This window comes from Brachycentrus maculatus, unplaced genomic scaffold (genome assembly GCF_059751285.1).
Source record: "Brachycentrus maculatus isolate JH-2025_06_01 unplaced genomic scaffold, ASM5975128v1 h1tg000238l, whole genome shotgun sequence".
Lineage (NCBI taxonomy): Eukaryota > Metazoa > Arthropoda > Insecta > Trichoptera > Brachycentridae > Brachycentrus > Brachycentrus maculatus.
The window spans coordinates 777,626-800,184 of NW_028280989.1; the positions used below are offsets into that span (position 1 = coordinate 777,626).

Sequence of the window (22,559 nt, forward strand, 5' to 3'; positions counted from 1 at the left end):
TCTCCAATTAACGCCTTGCAAGTGGAGGCCTCTGATCCCCCCCTCGGAATGAGAAGACAGTACTTGGCAGATAAATTTCTCTTAAAATGTTCAATTAAAAAAGATAATCTCCTTTTTAAAAAAATAGAAAATCTCTCCCAATATGTGAATTTCTCCTCTTTTTGGAGAAACAAAAACCCCCCATCATTAGTTAACAGTTTTAAAATCTACACTACCTTTAAAAATAATATAAACACTCAAGACCTTTTTCCCCTTTATCGCTATCCTTTCAGTGCCCATATATTTTCCCCAAGTGTTTTACTCTCGTTCGGAGTTCAGAGCCACCTCCAACCCAATAGAAATTTCCACCAAATCCGGGCTTCCAAGTGGACAGGTTGGAAAATCATCTTCACTGATGGATCTCGGTCGGACTCGTCGGCCCACACGGGAGCGGCCTTTTATTGCGAATACAATAAATTTCAAAAATTGTTTAAGCTTCACCGGGAAGCATCGATATTTACTGCAGAAAATATCGCTATTAGAGAGGCTGTAAAATATGCATTAAATTCTCAAGAGAACAAGTTCCTAATTCTGTCGGATTCTCTGAGTGTCCTACAGAAATTGAAGTCTCCTCCTTTCCTATACCCCGAAGATGAATGCTGCATCGAGACTCGATTCCTCTTACTACGGGCGGCCTCGTTAAATAAAAAAATTAGTATTGCCTGGATTCCCAGCCACTGTGGCATAGAGGGAAATGAGAAGGTGGATACCCTGGCAAAGGAGGCCGTCCTTAGCGGGGGCCCAGAATATGTGAATGAGCTTAGCATCGATGACCTCCTCGTTATTGTAAAGAAAAGACTTTTTCACTCATGGCAGGAACATTGGGATACCTCTGCCCAAATAAAGGGTAAAAATTTGTATAATATATGTCCTTTGGTAACGGAGAAACCCTGGTTCTCCCGGATAACTCTAAACAAGTTCGAGACAACATCCTTATGCAGAATGCGAATAAGCCACTGCTGTTGCAGTGCTCACTTGTTTAGAATACATGTCCGGGATACTGCCATGTGTGAATGCCGTCTTGAAGAGGAGGATCTAGATCACATGTTCTTTGGGTGCCCGTTGAATGACGGCTACCCGAGCTTCCTTTCAGACCTCTCCAGCATAAACGTCCCATTTCCTACCAACATCTCAACCTTACTAACCTCCCCTAACAAACTTGTTTATAAAATAATTTGTAAATATCTTAAAATTAATTGTATAAATTTGTAAAGGTGTATGATAACTTACTAAAATAACTCACTAAACAAACTAACATAACTAATAAAACTAACCCTACTAACAGGAATACTAACACTTATAAGTCAAATGTAAAAAGTGTAAATAAAGAATAACTCGACACTGGCTATAACACCCAAGAAGGGTGAAAAGCCATCAAAAAAAGAAGAAGAAGAAGACTGTGTAGTGTGTGTAGTTTCCATAGAAAATTAGTAAGAGCGAATATGGCGAATGGTGTTTTTATTTGTGTTAATTAAAGTAAATTTCTGTTTGTTGTGCAATTTATAATGTCTCGTTCAAAACTTAAATCTTCAATTGATATATGCGCCGATTGTGGATCTTCTGGTAATATTTTTTTTACTTCTGTCGACGTTTAATTGTTATCAATTTAACCGAGAAATTTTGAAACGGTATTTTTGTATCAGTATACCTGCACATAATATTTAACTTTACAATAATATTTGCATGTGTATCCAAGCTCGTTTATTGTATTTATTTCTTAGTTTGCTGCTCGCCCTACATAACGTCGGTTATATCCCTTTCATAAGTAAATCGGAACTAAGTGTATGGAAAAAAATATTTTTCACCATTGTACATTTGCTCTTTATCGAAAAAAATCACCTCAATTGCTTTCTTTACAAAAAATGTTTTTTGTGTCAAATTTTTTGTCAATGTGTTCGACTCAAAACCAAATCGAAAAATGTCAAAATGATATTTGATGTCACAATATTAATATTGGGCGGACCCCATAGCAATTAAAGTCATGTAATTAGTAATATTTAACTGTAATTAGTAACAATTCTAAGCTATGTCTGTAATAATTATTACTGGATGCTTAACCTATTTCTGTAAATAAAATGTTTTCACATTATCATAATTCACATTGTGTGTACTATTGGACTTTTTAGAATGCTATATGGTTTTTAAAAATAATAATAAAAACTTTATGGATATATATATATATGTGTGTGTATTCATTCAGTCCACCTCCGTAGTGTAATGGTCAGCACGCTCGGCGTCCGTTCTGGAGGTCCCGGGTTCGATTCCCAGAGGGGGGTCTAATAAATAAAAGTGATTTTTTTCACTCTAAGATTTATTCAATATTACCCTGGACTGGTACCTGAAGCGGAGGGCTGATCACCATTCCTTCGTGTGTTAACGATCAAGATAACACAGCGTTTATATGATGCAGTGCCCTATGCACCATTGGGGTGCGGATAAGGGTTCGAATGAATGAAATGAAATTCATTTATCTTTATAATTTGTTTAATTCATAGTACTTAGCTGGTTAACGCTTTGGCTGGAATTGAAATGTCGAAAATATTGCCCCTTTTCCAAAAAAAAATTGTCTCCTTATGAATATTTAAAAAAAATCAATTCAATATTATTTTCAAATAAGCCTAAGTGGCTTGTGTTGAAATGTAGAAATAAAGTTGTGGCAAAGTGGATTTAAACCTAGAACCCACAATTCAGAGTGCCTGAAACTAACCTTGGAACCACAACCCTACTTTATATATCTGAATTGCTAATTTCAATATGTCTAACTTTTGTGATGAAACAATGTTTTTTTTTTATTTAAACCACTCTTCACCTGGTATCATATATGATAAAAAAAGTAAAGGACACAAGCTAGGACACAAAATTCTATACCCTCTTCTAGTGGAATGGAAGGCCTTTTGACAACAGTCAACAGTCTGGCTTCGCCTGAGGAGTTTTACCTGATTTTCTCCCAGCAATGAGCAAATGCTAAGAAGTCCCTGCTTGGCCCACACTAGTTTATTCTTCCCGTTCCCAACACAGATAAAAATAAAACATGTAAGATAGATGAAAAAAAATCCACTTAATGATCTTGACCTTGTATGTAATAAGAAAGGTAAATAATTAAAGAAAACACTTCGTTTTTTACCACTTGAGTTTTATTATAGACTACATGTTTCAGAAGCTAAACTTCCATCATTCAGGTCTGTATAATAACACAGTCTGTATAATTTGTTATTATACAGACCTGAATGATGGAAGTTTAGCTTCTGAAACATGTAGTCTATAATAAAACTCAAGTGGTAAAAAACGAAGTGTTTTCTTTAATTATTGTAACATGTCTTACCACAAAGTTAATGCCGAAACAATAAATAAAATAGAAAGGTAAATAATAAATGTAACTACAATTAAAAAAAAAAATTAAATACTCTTCGCCTACGGATGTTATGCCTATATAGGGTACTCTATAAATATCCCAATTCGTATTACATACCCTTCAAGTAGAGAAGAACAACCCTCGGCTACCCTTTCAGGTACTTTATTTACATAAGTAGATTAGTTTATGTTACAATATCGAAAATAACAACAGATTTTTTTTTTGATATTGTAAGATAACAAACAGAAAACAGCAAAATTTTAATGAATTTATTAGAAAAGAGAACCTTAGGTTGGGAAGTTTAAATAATAATCAAAAAAATAATATTAACCTATTATTAAATATTTAATTTACAGATCCATCATGGGCATCAATCAACCGAGGAATTCTCCTATGTGTCCAATGTTGCAGTGTTCACCGCAGTATGGGGAGACACATTTCCCACGTGAAGTCGTTACGCCAGGGCATGTGGCCCCCATCGCTTCTTAATGTAAGTTTACTTTATTATTATTGTTTAATGTAAGTGCTGATCAATATAATCAATGATGCAAGAGTAAATTTGGGACTCAACATGAACATCAGCTAAACAAAGTTTATGATATTCAGCTGTCAGAACCACACACAAGCACATCTCACATTAGATGAGGTCAGTATAGAGAGAGTAATGAAATTAAAGTACCTGGGAAGTGTCCTTGTTAAAAACGTCGATCCATAAACTGAAGTGAAAAGCAGAATAGAGGCTGCTTGCACAGTTTTTAATAAGATGAGAAATATATCCCGTAATGACAGCCTCAATCTGAAGCTTCGGCTGAGAATGGTTAAGTTTTATGCCTGGTCAGTACTTCTATACGTAGTTGAATCGTGGACCTTCAAAGTCAGCACTATGAACCGACTAAAGGCATTCGGAATGTGGCTACATCGTAGAATGCCACGCATGCCATGGACCGATATAGTCAGCAACGAAAATGTGCTCTAAAGAGCAAGAGCAAGGAGACAGTTGCTGACTGATATCAAGGTCCGGAAATTGTCCTATCTGAGGCATCTGCTGAGAGGAGAGAAATACGAGCTGTTGCACCAAATCATAAAAGGCAAATACAGAGTCGACAAGGTGTGAGCAGAAGACAGATCTCCTGGCTCCGGAATATACGAGATTGGACGGGGATTAGGACCGTCGAGGCGCTCTTTAGAGCTGCCCAAGATAATTACTCTTAAGTGATAGTCGACATCAGGGGGACCTGACATGACACAAACAGAAGAAGATAGTTTACCAAAAATTCTTTCTTACTGAATACACATTCACATTCTCCGAAAGTAATGTTATGTATATAATTATCTATGTTTGTGAGTACCTATTGTAAAAACAAACTGATAAGGAAATTGAGTCACCTAATTTCACTGTTACCTTTTCATAGCCGCAAATAAATTACGTCACAGTGCCCATCAGGCCAAGTATTTTTTTGTAAAAATTAAACTTATCTAAAAAAAAAGTTGTTAAGTTTATTAAATTATAATTTACTCACCAAATATTATATCTGGCATCGATTGTTAGAGTTTTATTCTTAAAGTTAAACCAGTTTCAAATTTTCATTGTGAGACAGGGTTGTCACACACGCATGTTTTTATTACTTCCAAAATATCTCGTCTGGCAATATGGACATTCCGCAATTTACCGAGATATCTCGTCTTTGGCAACCATCGGGTTACATGTTCATTTTTTATTTATATGTTAATTACCTTGTTTAAAATGCACAACCTTATATTTTATATATAACAATGCAAAAAAAAAGTTTAATGCCTTATATACATGTTAATCAAAAAAATAACATAAAATAAAATAAAAAACATTTTAATTTTTTTAATTAAATCACTCACAAACATGAACAATAAATAATAAATTAAATTAATATAAGAGTGGAAACTCATTTTCATATTTATTTTGACTTATTTTAAAAGAAAGTTATATTTTAATTATAATTCCAAAGTTTTTTTTTTTTAATTATAATCCCAGATCTCCATGAAATGTGTTATTGAGTTATTATTACATGATTAAGCATCTTTAGTATGGTGTCCATTTAAAAAAACATGTATGTATACTGGTTAATGTTATTAAACATGTACACTAAATTATTTCAGATGGTAAATTCACTCACCGTTCAAAATGTTAACAGTATTTGGGAACATTCTCTCCTGGACCCCGCAGCACCTAAACACCTCCGAAGGAAACCTCAGCCTAAAGATTCTCTCCAGTAAGTTCTAATTCACTTATCCAAATCTCACTACCAACATTTAGCCAATATTCAATCTATATTTCTAAGACTATTCCCAATTTTCTATTTTCTAAAAATTCAGGAACTCTGGATAACTGGTCTTATTGAGCAGTGCTTGTGAAGTGGATCTTATATCTTTTACTCTTTCTGTTTATGTTTGCTTGGGTTGAAATAAAAAAAATTAGTATTATATCGTCTCAGTGAATGAATTTAAAACATAAAATTAAAAATTTTGCGGCGTAATTTATAAATAAGTATGTTTATACAGTTTTCTCGTAAATATTTGCAGTCCCACGAAAGCAGAGTTTATTCAAGCTAAGCACCGCAGGTTAGCGTATGTATTCAGACCTCGGCGAGATGATGCTCCCTGTAGTGCTACAGAACTCAGTAGACAACTTCACTCCAGCGTGAGAAGTGCCAACTTGGATATTTCCCTTCGTCTCTTGGTCCAAGGAGCGGATCCTAACTATTTTAATCAGGTAATATTGCATTTTTTTATAGTAAATATATTATCATGTATCCGTATCATTAACTAGTTTTATTTGAATTGAGATTATGATACATTTTGAATATTCCTATCTTTCCTCCTAATACACCTTCTTTAATGCACTTATCTGCTACGATAACATTCTGTAATTGAAATATTGTTAGTCCATATTGCAGTGAGTATAGTTTTATTATTGAGAGATATTTAAAAAATGTACATTAATAAAACCCCCATAAGAATAGTCAGTGTATGCAATTAAAATCCACCTCTTATTTACATAAATAATTTTGTGGGTTTTTTTTTATTCTAACTGCTACATATAACAATTTGTATCTTGGATAGTACAAAATTTAAGTGATTTTTTCTCCATAAATACATTGTCCTGACCTGCGTAGTGAAGTGTATTTAATTTTTTTTTTTTAAATCTTAAAATATTTAAAATTCACTTTTATATTCCAATAATGAAACAAATGAAGCATATTTATATTGTAGGAGAAAGGGACAAGTTGCTTGCATGTGGCGTGTCGAGCGGGACATTCCAGTCAGGCTGAGCTTCTGGTGGCGTGGGGAGCAGATCCCAATACCCGAGATGCCTCTGGGATCACTCCATCCCAAGCGGCCAGGTACCAAATGCTAGATTTGCACTTGTCTATTAATTGCAGTCAGTCCTCGCTTGTCAACTAGACTCCATTTCACCTGCTATTTTAACATTTTACTTTTATCTATTCTTATATTTTCATATGCTATTTACCTACAAGACACCGACAAGACACACAAGGTGGATTGGTGGGTCTCTGCAAAAAAAAGTAGTTCTAAATATGTAAAAATTGTGATTGAAATAAATGCAAATAAAATAATAATAATAATAATAAAATAAACCTCAATTAACAATCAAATTACATTAGTGGATCATTTTCAAGCCATTTATGAGATTATTCGATTATTATCGATCTTTTTTTTATTAGACAAGGAGGACATTTGGAACTAGCGGAGAGAATGGTAGAACTAGTTTACGAAGTGACCGATCGCTTGGCATACTATCTGTGCCAGAAGAAGCCTGATCATGCATCAGGACAGCACTACATCAATCTCGATAACACATTCGCTAACGAGATGACTGATATGGCAAAAGCAGCTCGAGGCAAACTACAGTTGGTGAGTTCCTATAAATGTTGTATAGATTTTGAGGTAAAATATATACATGTATGTACTTTTTCCCATTATTATCTAATTTCTTAAATTTATTAAGGTGTATATTACGCACTGATATTAAATTTATTAAGGTGTATATTACGCAGTGATCACTTAAAGGATCCAATGACAATTTATAATTTTTGAAATTCGCAGACCCTTAATGCCTTTTTCAAAAATTAAACTAAACTTCTTCGTATGTTGAAAATAAGAAAAACAATAAATGGTATGCTAAATGGAGGTTTCACTGTGATTAACATTAACATATTTATTTGGTAAAAAAGTCAATACATCTAACGTTTATTGTGATTTTTTCAGCTTCCAAATCATTTATTTGAAGAATTAGTAATGGATATCTACGACGAAGTTGATCGCAGAGAGTGTGAAGCAGGTAAATCCAAATAAATTATTTTCATTTAATGTGTACATATTGATCCATACGTGTATAAATAATCATTAATTTCAAAATATTTTTAAACTTTAAGTGTGGAATACTAGTGCCGTTGGTTTGGAGAGATTCGGTGTAGCATTTCTACCTGTCAACCCTGCTCTCAGCGCACCACGAAATCAGGGAAGGCAGAAACTTGCTAGGCTTTCACTGGGTGAAATGTCTTCACTGCTCCGGGACGTGCTCATGGACGCCACTAGACGCCAACACATTGCAACGTTAAAACCGCACAGTAAGAAACCACATTTTGACACTATTTTCAAAAATTAAACAGAACTTTAATGACTTTTGGTTTGAGTGAAAAGAGTGTTCTTACCTAATTTAGAGGTATTAATTAGTAATTATCGGTTATAATATTACATTTCCTCACTCCCCCCGTGGTCTGATGACATCAGTTCCATACAATTATCTATGAACCGTTAAGTCTAAGAATCAACCTATGTAATTGTACATTTACATCGAACATACTACCTTTTCTTGAAAAGAAATTGCCACAGACTTGTGAGCAAAATTTTGTAATACTTTACGTATTTTTGGTTGTTGGTTGTTGTCATTTATACAATTTGCAATGAAAATTCTACCACGTCCCCCGACGATGGCAAAAGTTTTTGGTCAAAATGCTTGAAAGCAAAAAAGTAATGTTTCATTATAGAATAAATTAACAGTACTTTGGTTGTTAGCAATCGTTAATAACTTTTGTGATAAAAAATTCTCCCCCTTACTGGCGCAATCTGTCTGACGAAAGATCTATCAATCAATTGCTCCGGTGTTGGTGAACGGAGTACGTAATTGATTCACATCCACTTGAGCGAGTCTTCTGAATGATGACCAGATCTTAACCACCTCTATTCCTTATTGATTTTCCATTGTATCATTGCAGCAAATAACATGTTGGCTATGGATATTAACATGAGAAAATTGAAGCAATTCTCTCACTTATCGGATGACGAACCTCTCTATGATTCTGTAGCTTCAGATGATGACTACGCTTGTTTAGCTCCGGCGGTACCGAAAGTAAGACATTTTAAAGATTGTTTTTGTAAATTACCATAATCTATTCTTTATTTTAACTTTTTTGTTAATTTATTATTTCCAGAATCTCAAAGAAATCAACAATTCTCCTAAAAAAGGTGAAATAGTCTCCAAATCTTACGAAGCTTCTATTCCTATGGAAAAATCTTGTACCATTCCTCAGAAACCCCAAATTAATAATCACTCGGACAGTATTAATAATATATCCGATATCCAGAAAACTAAAGAATTAGAACATTTACAGGATCAGTTAACCTGTAAAGATAATTTAATATCGGAACTTAAGTCTGAATTGAAACAATGCCAGATAACTGTTGAAAATCTCAAGCATGAAAATGTACGCTTAAAAAGTATTCTCGATAAGAACAGCAGTGTCGCTGCGGGCAACTCTCCACCTACTCGAGATGTCAGCGTGTTACTCAATAGCCCCGACCATTTCCAAAGCGTCATCCAAAGGAATAACAGTAAAGAAGGAGACAAGCCGGAGATGTTCGAAGGCAGAATACTAAACAGAACTAACCAACGGCCCATCAGTATGTACGAAACTCGAGAAGGTCCCAAACTCAATTGGCAGATTACTAAACATCAGGTAAAAATCTATCTACATTTATTGTAATTCCAATTTGTGTGGATGAAAACTCTAATGTGGAACATCCCTCTATATATTTTTTTAAGTTTAATAATTTGCAAATTTACTGTTTGACTTTTATAGATCAATATTTTTAGCTTAAAATATCTATTCCATTTGAAGATTTGTAAGGCTTTTTAATGTGTTCTTTTTCTATGCTCTTGTAAATGTTTTTTAATATTTAATATTTTACTAAAATTTCTATGAAATTAGGTGAAATAAAAGTTGTTTTATATAATCAGAAATACATACATTTAATATAAGTAAAAAATATATATCTACTATGGGAATGGATAAAAGTTACAGTTTGTACAAATATGATTGTGTTTTTCAACCAATTTGCATTTTTATGATGGGTTTAGTACTCAATTCCTCTGCTCTTGTTTTTTGCGCATCACCAATTACCTAATTGATTTACAAAATAGACAAAAAAGAAGTCTCACATTGATTTTGTATTGGAACAGTGTAGAGTATGAATTATTTTGTGTTTTAATTTATTTTTAAATTTACGCCATACAACATTAAGTACATCAGAGTTGGCATAATAATGTTGAGCCACACTTGACATAGGAGTGGGAAGGGTTTACTACTGACAATTCTTGGTAGAATTGTCACTTGTTTATTTGACCAGTGACTGAGCTTTGTCATATCCGGCATTGTCAAACTGGAATTATAATGTGTACACATTTGTAGCTGACGACTGTGGGAGATTTGGATCGCGGGTTGGCAAATGATGTGTGCAACACAAACATGGTACCCGAGGAGACCCAGCCGTGGTGTATGCCGGCAGCTGAGGAAGTGCACAAGTACGCAGAAGGGGTGACCAAGGGCATCAAGGAGTTATGGGCGGCCACCCAGGAAACGGCTTCATTCAGTCATACCCTGATAATTAAGGCTGAGAAAATGAAACAAGCTGTTGATCACTTGTTAAGTATATTTCCTGAGGTAAGTTTATACACATTCTCGATATTATAAAAACATTTATTTTAGTCTTAAGTCATCCTTTAATTTTTTTCAAACACTTATCTGCACCCTAATGGTGCATAGGGCACTGTATCATATAAACGCTGTGTTATCTTAATCGTCAACACATGAAGGAAAGGTGATCAGCCCTTCGCTTCAGGTACCAGTTCAGGGTGATATTGAATAAATGTGTGAAAAAATTACTTATATTTATTTGACCCCTCCGATGGGAATTGAACCCGGGACCTCCAAATTGATAGCCGAGCGTGCTAACCATTACACTACAAAGGCAGACAAAAAGACTCATTTAAAATTACTAATAAAAAAAACACTGATGTTGACATTACTAAATGTTTTTTCTGAAAACATTAATTTTACTACAAATTTTACATGCATAAAAAAAATATTTTTTCCAAAGCCATTTTGTAAATCAAATTAAACTTAACTTTAAATAAAATTATTCCTCTTCCATATTTGTTACGAACTCTTTGGAATTATTAACCCTTTGTTATGTAAATAGTGTGTAAACATTAATATCAGATAACATTTATGTGCTTATGACACCATGTTTTTTCAGTTCATGTAAGCAATCCAATCAAACAAATTTGACTAGTGTAAATGATTAATGAATTTTTTATTTTTTTTAATAGAGTTTTAAGAGTTTTATAGATACAAATAGAATCTAAGAAAATTCCTTTATGTTTACTAGTTGAATCTGATCTGATATGTAGGCACCCTATTTATAAAATCTGCATATTTTCAAATTTCAGAAATGTGAAGATGAAAATGTCTGCTCGATATTAAGTCAACTTTCAACATCATGCGAAGAGTTGGGAAGAGCTTGCAGTCAGTGTGCGAGTAAGGGTGAACCTTTGGAACAGGAGGATATGCCCCATATTCGCACGGCAGCGTATGCACTGGCAAAAGCCAACAAACTTTTGCTCACCAAGTTTCCACTCGATCAGAACATTTCATAGTTTTGGACAAATGTTTGCTCATTGTTATTGTTTTGCTGCCTGATAAATTGTATAACTGTATAGAGGTTTAATAATCGATATTGTTAACTGGTTTATATAGAATAGGATAACCTAATAGACTGACTTTAATGTGTAATGCTTACTTATTTTTTAGATTTGTGTTATAACGCTTTCATTGAATAACAACAAATAACATTTTACTCACTTAACCTAAAAAAATTCAAAAGCCACTTTTTTTTATTTTCAGAACACAATCATTTACCATTTTTTATTTTCTTTTTATTGTCTTGTATTTTCAGTAGTTACATCAATTATTTTATATTCATAATATGGTGAACAGATATTTGACAACTGTTTTTGTTTATGGCTCAACTAATTCTGGTGCTAAAAAATTATCGATATATGTAATATTATGTGGTTGCTTTTTCTATCAAACCTTTAAGATGAACTTATACAAGATGGATACATACGTATCACAAAGTTAAATGTTTCCTCTTTATAATACCCTGTTTAATAAAACATGTATGAAGATCATTCACAATAATTTCTTTAAAATGATAATATGCGAAACACAGTGGACATCTATGTAAACATTTTAGCCTGACATTTATGGTCTGGAGAACCAACCATTGATTGTGGCCAGCTTGTTTTAAGTGTGCAATATCATGTCAGTATATATCTATTGTAAAATAATTAAACAAATATTAAATGAAAAATAAAATAAGTATGCAATACGATAAATCTGAAATGTAATTAAAAAGTAAGCAAAATAATAACAAGTATTCAAAAAAACTTACATCTGTTGTGCTGCAAAAACTGCCATTCTAGCCATCCACTTTCATACGAAACATGTCAAGTTTTGCATATTAACAATTTAAAGTATTTGTTTACATTACATTTCAAATATTACAATTATACTTGTGTTTCAGATTTCAAACAGCAGAATTATTATTGTGCTTATGTAAATCACCATTGTTAATTAACTTTTGTTTTTGTTTAAAAACATTCCCATGTGTTGTATGTTTAAAATAATATAAATACATTCTTTTTTATAACATTGATGTATCCATTGTGCTGGGTCAAAAGAGAAAAAAATCTAAAAAACCAAAAATCTTACTCCAAGTCATTTGGATTTGTGAAAATCGGTTATACTTTATTCTTACTAAACCGTGTTACATTGGAAGCTTGAACTATGAAACAATTATATTTTTTAAGCATTGGATTAAAGAGTTTGAGCGATACCAATATTGTAATATCAACAAAAAAATTGACATAACGTAACATTGTTTTTTAAAAAGGTACCTAGTAATTAATTTATTCTGTTACAAAAAACCTAATATGTACTAACACCCATTTATTCAATTGTTAAGTTTACTACATATTAATACTTTTCTTACATTAAAAAATGGAAATTATGTTTGTGTGATGTGACAATTTCAACACAATGTGCTGAATTTACATTTGTTAAATATTATGAATGATTATTGTTAATTCTATTAAATTTTCAACATAATACATACATTATTATATAAACTAACAATTGTATATATATAAAAAAAGTTATGCTGATAAAAATAAACAGTAAATTAACTATATTAAATTGAATTCAATAGAGCCATTCAACCTTGCATTCAATGGAACAAACAAGTAATGTTTGTATTGGTCTTATATGGGGTATGTGTTATTCTTTGCAAATCCGTCACAACTGGCTATTTTCGATGTGTTAATAGAAAAGACTAACAGGCAACAATTTTGGATGGGGATTATAAGGGTAAAGACTGACCTAAGCATTTCGTTGTAATGTAACGTGTTATGATGCGAACATTCAGGCAGTCAGTACGGCGAGCCGAGCTGCTTGCCGTTCGTTCTGAATGCTCCATCCGAAGTCGGATGCAATTTTAGGTCAGTACCAGGTTGCCAATCTGTAGGAAATTTCTCAAACTGCGGGGAATCTTTTTTTTTCTTCATCTGGAGTAAGCTGTAATTTATTAAAATCACAGAACCAAGAATCACGTCTTCGTCATCCGACATTTTAACTACAAAGATTCATACAGATTTTGGGTTATTGATTCTATACAAATTTAATACAGATTTCTAGACTGTAATTCAGATTTTTTGGTTTGAAATATAAGGCAACCCCGAGCACAAGGTCACAAACGAGCACTGATCGCGGTCAGTTAGCAATGTCGTAACGTCAACGTAACATGCTCACTGCGAGGAATGTTACGACGTTACGTTACGACGAAATGGTCCGGTCAGTCTTCACCCTGATATGTAAATTCAACCAATTCTCTACTTAAAATCTTAATTTCCGTATAGATATTGATTTCCTATAGGACTACTTGACTATTTTTTAAAATCTGTATAATAAAAGCATCCTGACTGTTTATAGGCTTTCTACTGGGAATTCTGAAAAAAAATTGTAATTTGTATGATTCTTCAAAATTCCTCATTTGAAGTAAAATATTCTCCACAATACCTGCTAATTAACTATGTGTTCTAAGATTAACAATTTTAATTTTTCCAAATAACTTATCTGAACTTAAATTGTCATATACATTACCAAATGTAATAATGTATGTCATAATATTTTTATAATAATTGAAGAAACTTCATCATTCAAATTTTCTCACAAGTACCTACCTATTTACAAATTATAAAATGTCAACTAGACATTACTTTATATTGAGTAGTAAAAAACAGAGGTTAAGAACAAATTAATAATAAAATTTATCTTGGATTGGTTACTCATATGATCTTAATTTATATATGTATTTGAAATGAAATAATGGTACTACAAAGTATCATTATTATTATTATTAAACCATATCCGCTCCCTATGTGGAGCATATGGAGTCCACAAACTGTCTCCAGGTTTTTCTGTCGGCCGCCACCTCCCTTGCATCCTCCTAAGTGAGGTCCGCGCCCCGAAGTTCAGACGAGAAGTGCCGACTAATTGTCAGCAGTGGTCGTCCTGGACGGTGCAAACCTGATGCATTGTAAAAGGCAAGCTTGATTAAGGATCTCAGGAGGCATGTGATACATGGCCAGGCCAACTGAATCGCTTTTTCTTGACGGCAATTGTGATTAAGATTTGCTGCGTCCTACGCCTCTTCACTCCTCACAAAGTCAAACCACCGCCTAAAATTCTTCACAGACACCTGTTCTCAAAGTCAAGTACACGGCTGCAACATTTATTGTAAGCCCCATGTGTGTAGAATGCCTATTCTCTCTATTGACAATTAATTGAAGACCCTCGACAGAGTCATCAATTACAACAGCATCATCTGCGTACTTTAGGTCGCAGAGTTTCTGTCAGGGGGAGATGGTTATACCTCGGTCAGATGGTAAGGTCTTTCGAAGAATGAAATCCATGAGGATGATAAAGAGTATCATTACTTTCCGAAATATCATTATTCATATGTAAAGAGATAACCAAGTAAAGAATGATTAATATCAAATTCTTATAAAAGAATTTAATTGTGTTCATTAATGTAAACATTTTGTATATCACTTTCTTATGAGAGTCAGTATTACCTTATACTTATATGGATTTTATAATTATATACATTTTACTTTAGTACATACACATGTAAAATAGCCATACATATGTATTTATGTATAATGCTGGTTTAAAATCATATTTGATAAAAAATATACACTTTTTTGTGTATTAATTACCTTTAAATATGTGTCTTAAATGGGTGGATATCTCAAAATCTTCAGTATTTACTACAACAAAATTGGTATACATAGTAGTATTTTATATTATAAACTAAACTAAGTCAATATTAAAACTATGTTCATGAATACAATAATTATTGCTCAGAATACATTGGTTCTAATTCTTGTAAAATATAGAAGTTTTTTTTTTAATTTCATTGATTAAAACAAAACATTTTTCTGCAGGGAATATGGAAGTCTAGGCATTCCGGACTTACGTCCTGCCATTGGCTGCTTTTAGCAATTACTTAATACACCATGTCATTTGCTTTTGTACCCGTAAACTATATAACTGTATGTTTCTATATATTTTATATGACAAGGACTAAAGCACATGCGAGTTCCTACCACCAGTTATTGATGTTTCTGATGGAAAACAATGACAGATTGTAAGCCTTATAAATGTCTATACTTTCATATTGCCTTCTAAGAAACTTTTTCATATCTCAAGATATTTTTAATATACCCTTGAGGTTTGAATTCAAATTTGTGTACAACTATTTGAACATACTTAAAATATACCATTATTTAAACGGTTCATTATATATATATGAATAAAGTTTTTTTTTTAATAATTCGTATTAGTAAAAATGGTGTTCTTCAAATACCAGACTTTTATAAATGTTTTATTGTTGATACCAAAACAACTTTCGTTTTTGCAGTGGAAGGATTTCTCCTTTACACTATATTTCATGTAGATATCCTAATAAACCTAGTTTATTTTCCCATATTTCTAATTTCATTAATTTATTTAATCCCTGTCTCAAAGATGCTAACTATTCATAAGCTTTATATATGTACTGTTATTATAGCTTCCATTTTAAGATCACAATATTGAAGTGCCAAAAATGTTTTCTTTAGATTCGTAGAGCATTTATACTGTTATGTTAGCTTATATACATATATATACACACACATATATATATATATGTATATATATATATATATATATATATATATATATATATATATATATATATATATATATATATATATATATATATATTAACATTTTAAAGTTTTTTTAAAATTTTAAATAAACATTTTCAATTATGTGTGTGTTTCATTTTTCAACCATAATCAACCTTAAAATATGCACAAAATACTATGTAAATATTTTATGCATGTTTTGTAATAATGTTGATGGTATCCACCCGGAATTCTTAAAATGCAGCGTTACTGGCATTATTGGCCCTTTACACCGATTAATGTCCAGTGTGTGGGAAGAAGAGCGATGCCCTAGAGACTGGATAAATGGGGAGATTACCGTGTTACATAAGAAGGGTGATCCATTCAAGTGTGACAACTACCACGGCATTACGCTACTCAGCGTACCTGGGATGGTGCTTGCCCACGTAATCTAGCAGAGAATCCGAGCCCCTATTATGCAGATGCTCAGAGTAAACCAGGGAGGGTTTCTGCCTGGCAGGTCTTGTGCGGATCAAATCCACAATATTCGTCACATTCTACAGCAGAGCCAGGAATTTAACAGTTCTCTGGTGATGTGTTTTGTAGACTATGAGAAAGCGTTGATAGTCCGCACAGGCCCACACTCTGGAAAGTACTGGAAGCTTATGGGGTGCCTGCGAAATTAGTGGAGCTAATTAAGTCCCTTCACCTTAATAGTGAATGCCGTATGAGAGTTGACGATGTTGTCACGGATTGGTTTGGGGTCTCTACCGGAGTCAGACAAGGCTGCGTCCTTGCGCCGTTTCTCTTCATCATCCTCATGGATTTCATTCTTCGAAAGTCATTACCATCTGACCGAGGTATATCCATCTCCCCCTCCTGGAAACTCTGCGACCTAGAGTACGCAGATGATACTGTTATAATTGATGACTCCGTCGAGGGTCTTCAATTAATCGTCGACAGGGTAAATAGGTACTCTACGCACATGGGGCTTACAATAAATGTTGCAAAAACCCATGTGTTGTGAAACAGCTCATGCCTAGATGCCCAACAACCCTTAATGTTGAGTAACCAGCGCATCGAAAGGGTGGAGAGTTAAAAGTACTTGGGAGTGTACGTGAATGAAAATGGCAGCCTTCAAAAGGAACAGGGAGTGCGATTAGGACTCGCAGGGTCCGCATTTAACAGTATGAAGGCTGTCTGGAGATCGGATTTATACTCGGTGAAGACCAAATGCCGCCTATACAATGCCTGCATTGCTCCTGTTTTCTTATACGGCTGTGAAACATGGCACCTTACAAGGGCCCAGAGCAGCCGTGTACTAAGCTTTGAGAATAGGTGTTTGCGGAGAATTTTAGGCGTGCGGTGGTTTGACTTTGTGAGGAATGAAGAGATAAGGCGTAGGACGCAGCAAATCTTGGTCACAACTGTCGTCAAGAAATGGCGATTCAGTTGGCTTGACCATGTACTCCGCATGCCTCCTGAGAGCCTTAATCAAGCTTGCCTCTTTTACAAGGCATCAGGTTCGCGCCGCCCAGGAGGACCACTGCTGACAATTCGTCGACAGTTCTCGTCAGAACTTCGGGACGCGGATCTGACTTGGGAGGATGCAAGGGAGCTGGCAGCCCACAGAAAAGCCTGGAGACAGTTTGTGGACTCCATATGCTCCACCTAGGGAGCTGATATGGTTTATTATTTTGTAATAAAGAATTTAATAATTAGCCAAATCACTAAAGTTTTTTTACATGCTAATTCAAGATTTAAAATAATTTTTCAATAAGTTTATGTTTTGTCACACTTTTATTTGTTGCAGTGTATTTTAGGTGATCATTTTTATTTATGGAATGTGCTGGCACAAGCGACTGGGTAATGAAACGACCAGCTATTTTTATATCAAAATGATACAATTTATTAAATTAAAATCCTTTTTTTTTTATTCTCTCCCCCTGTCGGATGAAAAATTTTAGAAGGAAGAAAAATTCAAAATTTGGCAGGGTCTGATAGAATAATTAGTGCTGTAGAATACATATTCTGAAAACCTGGAGTTGTTGATATGATTTTTGAACTAGGGGCAGCAATATTGGTGTTATCACGATGTTTGTTTGACAATATGGGAAGCTTCCAGAGAGGATCCATCAAAATTACCAATTTTAGCAAGGAGTCACCTGTGGTGCTTTGATCTTCATCCCCTTCGCTGTAAAGCAACATTCTGTAATTTACCTTACCTTAACACGATTAAGTGGGAGGGTTAAAGTAAAAATACATCTTTTCACAAATTATTTTATTCAATAAAAATAATAATACTGTTTCATTGTACTAAAGGTTTCATGCTGTCATTAGTGGAGAATCAAATCTATAAAAATCATCTGGTAATTATTAATTAAATGTATACATGCCATAGCAATTTTCAAAATAATTGCCAACAAACATAAATTATAAAATACATTTATTTATTTATTATTATTCTGCGTGTGATAATCATCATGTTTCATATACATATTACATTTATCCAAATGCAAAGAAATCACATCTCCTTAATCCTTCAAATGGAAGTAGGTACTTACTCTTTTTTTATACACTATAAAAATACATTGTCTTACCTCAATGCCTATTATTGGAAATTCGTAAAGTTCGGTATTGAAAAACATATTTTCATAAAAATAATATTGTACGATAAGGCACCTTAAAAGCTCATGGTCATTTCACTTTGTACTAAAAGTATTTACTATTTGACAAAAAAATTACCAAGACATGTATTTACATATTAAGTAAAAAAATCTTATCCTAAGTTCTTAAAAGTAAATCACAATATTACATGTTGGTTGACTATGCTGTGAATTCAAACTATGCAATCACTTTTTGTTAAGTAATAAAAGGTATATAAGACAAATACTAAATTAATGGAGATAAATAAACTATAACAAAAAATACAAATGTATATTTCCACAATTGAAAAATATGTACTGTACAATTGGACCATACCATAAGCAATGTTATATATTTCACATGAAATGAAATACACCATATTGCATATTTTGTGTGAAGGGATGCCCTGATATATACAGACATATACCCCACATTAAATAGACAAATTTATTTATTTTTAATAGAAAGGCATTATGCCAAGTTATTATTAGGTCACATAGTGTAGGATATTGCTTTGGCTACCAAGCATAAGGTCTCAGACTCAATCTCTGACTGGGTCAATATAAAACATTGTGTATTTTAGTGATATGTTACTCTGGTGGCTGATTAAAACTTACAACCCTTGTCTTCTTGTCATTTAGTTAGATTCACAAAAACATGCACTAAATGTAAAAAAAACTTAGATCGTAGATAATAGTTATAGTGTTAGATATTTAAAATATTTATTTTTCATGTTTCACAGAAACTGAAATTTTTGGCAACATAACATATATATAATATAAACAATGTTATTTATTTTTTTGAATATTTGTTCTTTGCCAGAAAAATAACCATATATTTTATTTTTCATTTTTAGATTCTTTGTCTTTCATTACCTTAAAACAACTATAGAAAGAAAATTATTTTTAAGTTGTGTGTACTTCAAATGAAGTGAAAAATACGCTGCCGTATGTTTTACCATCTTTTGTAAAAAAATGGTTTTGTGACACATGTTTTTTGTTCCAAAAACAAATAATTTCGCTTAAAAAAATCTTTTGAACAAAAAAAAATAGATTGTGTAGTAATAAATGTAAAGACCATTGATATTGTCTTAAACAATAATTAAATAATCATGTAAATTTACTTCAATCAATGAATTGTAATGATTATGAGCATTTCCAGATACAAATTGCTTGATTTCCGCCAAAATACATGTATAATATGTTTTTAACTTCATAAGATACTTCAAATCCATACCCTTCCCCCACGACCACATGGAAACTAGGCCCAAACTTCTTGTCCATCGTCTCCTTGATCATGCGAGCAGCATGCTCATTGTTACTTGCAAACTTTTCACAAGCTGTCACACTTAATTCTGTTGCTTCAAGTCTCATTTCTTCAGTCATATCGGAGTGCTGCAAATATATTGTCAATTATTATTTTCCTAATTAATCCCGATCTTCCAATAAGAATCCAAGTAGCGATATAGATCGACGCATTCGTAATTTTTCTTTCGGACGACGCCAGCGCCTCCTAGATGTATAAAATGTTATATGAAATACAATGCTGCACGACTTATCGTATCCCTCTTCTGAATATGTCCTTGTTTTGTTGTGTGCATTATTCTGTTTATTTTTTTACAACTGAAGATTAATTCAGTTTATTTTTAAATTAGATTGTCTTTCTAAATTTTTTTTACTTTTGATTTAGTTGCGATTTTTAAACATTTGCGCCTGGTCAATTTCTGTATGCAATCGTCGAACCTTAGTGTGCGTTATTAGTTTTCTTAGGGAAGGTGTAATAAGATTTTAACGTTTATATGTTTTCTATTATACTTTATTAGTTTGAAATAAATATTTATTTGTGTTTTTACCGTTTCATTTACATGTAATTTAATTTATTTAAATTTAAGATTAGTATATATGAAACTTCTTTATGCACATGTTTTAACAATTTGAATTTAACAATCGCTTGTTCCTTTATTATTGTTATTATATAATATAGTGAACTTTTTACACACATAAATCATAAAGTAAGTAGGTTTATGCTATTGCTTTTGTATAGAGATTCCGATTCAACTTCTCCCACACAGTTTGAGAGTACTTACGAATTGCTTATAATAATACACTCTTACATCAAAGAAACTTGCATCATTGATCGTCTTTATTCTTTAGAAATAATAATTATTTAGGTGTTAAGAATTCTCACATGTTTTATTGAAATATCTTTTGTGGGTATATTATCAATATTCTAATAAAATAAAATAATTAAAACTCACTCTAACAAGGGGGTATGTGTGCACAATTTTTTCTTTCTGAATTGGTTCACCGTCAGCCATTATAATTTCAGTAGAAAATCATGAAAATCACAATGTTTATGTGAACAAATCGTACCCAATTTTCGTAAAGTAAACGTCCACCTCTGACGAAAATAAGCGCTCTACTGTATTGTGTATTGGTGATTGGTGTGTGTATGTTGATGGTAGTAGGAGAGTAGACAGACAATACCTACACACAAGAGAGTGCGACTGTGCAACTGTTTACTCATCACGGCTGTTACCACGAGGGACCGCGTTATTCACGGCACCGTGGAACGGATTTGATTGATTTTTTGTCCATTGTTCCCCGACACATACATACATCGAGGAGCTACGACAGAAGTATTCTTGGCCTTCACAATTAATGGGGGAGCGTATTTTGTGAATAGTCTTGAAACGTAATAAACAAATTGAGTCATAATAGTAAAAAAAATGTAATTAGAGTCCGCAATCCCATCCAAGCGGAAATCATTAATGATATTTCTTGCAATAAGTACCTCCAGACGAATTCAATTCTTACTAACATTATTCGTCATCGTAATTTAAATTTAATAATTATTTTTTATTGATTCATCAATTATTACTGTTTTTTATCTAAAACTAAGTACCTAATGCTAATTTTATAAATAATTACGGTTAACGAAAGTATCACCTTTGCAATAAAGGATTATTGATTTCAAACCTTTTGTTTCTACCTGGGTATTAAAATTTATACCGATATGGTAATTGGCATACGTACTTAAGCTGCATTTATAGTAAAGAAAAAAAAAACGATACATAAAAGTAAATAATTACATTACATGAACTGCAATTTTCCTCTTAAGTCAAATAAATTGGTTACATATAATTTTAATATCAAAATTTAATTCGTAATTTATGCCTGTAAATAATAATTTATTCGATTTCTTTCTCTGATATACTACTAACCCTTATCCGCATCCAAAGATGCATAGGACACGGCATCAAATTGATGCAATATTAATCGTTATTATATGAAGGCAAGGTGATTAATCCTGCGCTTCAGGTACCAGACCAGGGTAATATAATATGAATATAAACAGTAAAAAAATACTTATATTTATTTAAACGCCCCCTTGGAATAGAACCTGTGACCTCCAGCATAGTAGCCAAACGTGCTAACCACTGCATTACGGAAGCGGACAAATTTCTAAATACCATTTCCTTCTCTGATATGCCAGGTGGTAACCCTATATATTTTTTTTTCTATTAGACACCTCAAGGTTTATAATTGGGCATTGTTTTCACTCACATGTGAACTCACGCGCATTGCTTAATGCACTCATAATAAAATATGTCTTAGTAAAATATGTCTCATAAAAGCAAAACGTGTAACTTATTACTCTAGTGTATTTATTACTTATTAAAGTATTCGAGTAGATAAATTTGACAAAAATTATTTATGGTATATTAAATTCACAATAATGGTTGACTTTGTTTTACAATAGTATACAATAATTAAAACAATTCTTCGTGAACCATCACAATGTAGTATATTTTCCGAAGAAATTTACTCTTACGAAAGATATATTTATTACTAATTACGTGATCATTTTTATTTTGTTACTGTGATATGATAACAT

General features: G+C 32.8%; 2 protein-coding genes across 3 annotated transcripts; one reads left to right on the top strand and one right to left on the bottom strand.

Annotated features, from left to right (window-relative positions):
• The first annotated feature begins 1,446 nt into the window (after window positions 1-1,446).
• On the top strand, window positions 1,447-12,105 carry Git (ARF GTPase-activating protein GIT1). Its single transcript, XM_088264797.1, has 12 exons — window positions 1,447-1,602; window positions 3,748-3,881; window positions 5,525-5,637; window positions 5,948-6,137; window positions 6,638-6,768; window positions 7,111-7,300; window positions 7,655-7,727; window positions 7,822-8,016; window positions 8,665-8,798; window positions 8,881-9,405; window positions 10,138-10,389; window positions 11,178-12,105. The coding sequence occupies exons 1-12, from the start codon at window positions 1,545-1,547 to the stop codon at window positions 11,382-11,384; spliced, it is 2,202 nt and encodes a 733-aa protein (XP_088120923.1). The 5' UTR covers window positions 1,447-1,544; the 3' UTR covers window positions 11,385-12,105.
• Window positions 12,106-18,333: 6,228 nt separating this feature from the next.
• LOC148306526 (dynein axonemal light chain 4) lies at window positions 18,334-21,095 on the bottom strand. 2 transcript variants are annotated; one of them, XM_088264806.1, is made up of 2 exons: window positions 20,920-21,095; window positions 18,334-20,056 (listed from the first exon to the last, which is right to left on the bottom strand). In XM_088264806.1, the coding sequence occupies exons 1-2, from the start codon at window positions 20,977-20,979 to the stop codon at window positions 19,808-19,810; spliced, it is 309 nt and encodes a 102-aa protein (XP_088120932.1). In that variant the 5' UTR covers window positions 20,980-21,095; the 3' UTR covers window positions 18,334-19,807. The 2 variants fall into 2 exon arrangements, with proteins under 2 accessions (XP_088120932.1, XP_088120933.1); XM_088264807.1 differs by having other exon boundaries at window positions 18,334-20,174; window positions 20,920-21,054.
• Window positions 21,096-22,559: the final 1,464 nt, after the last annotated feature.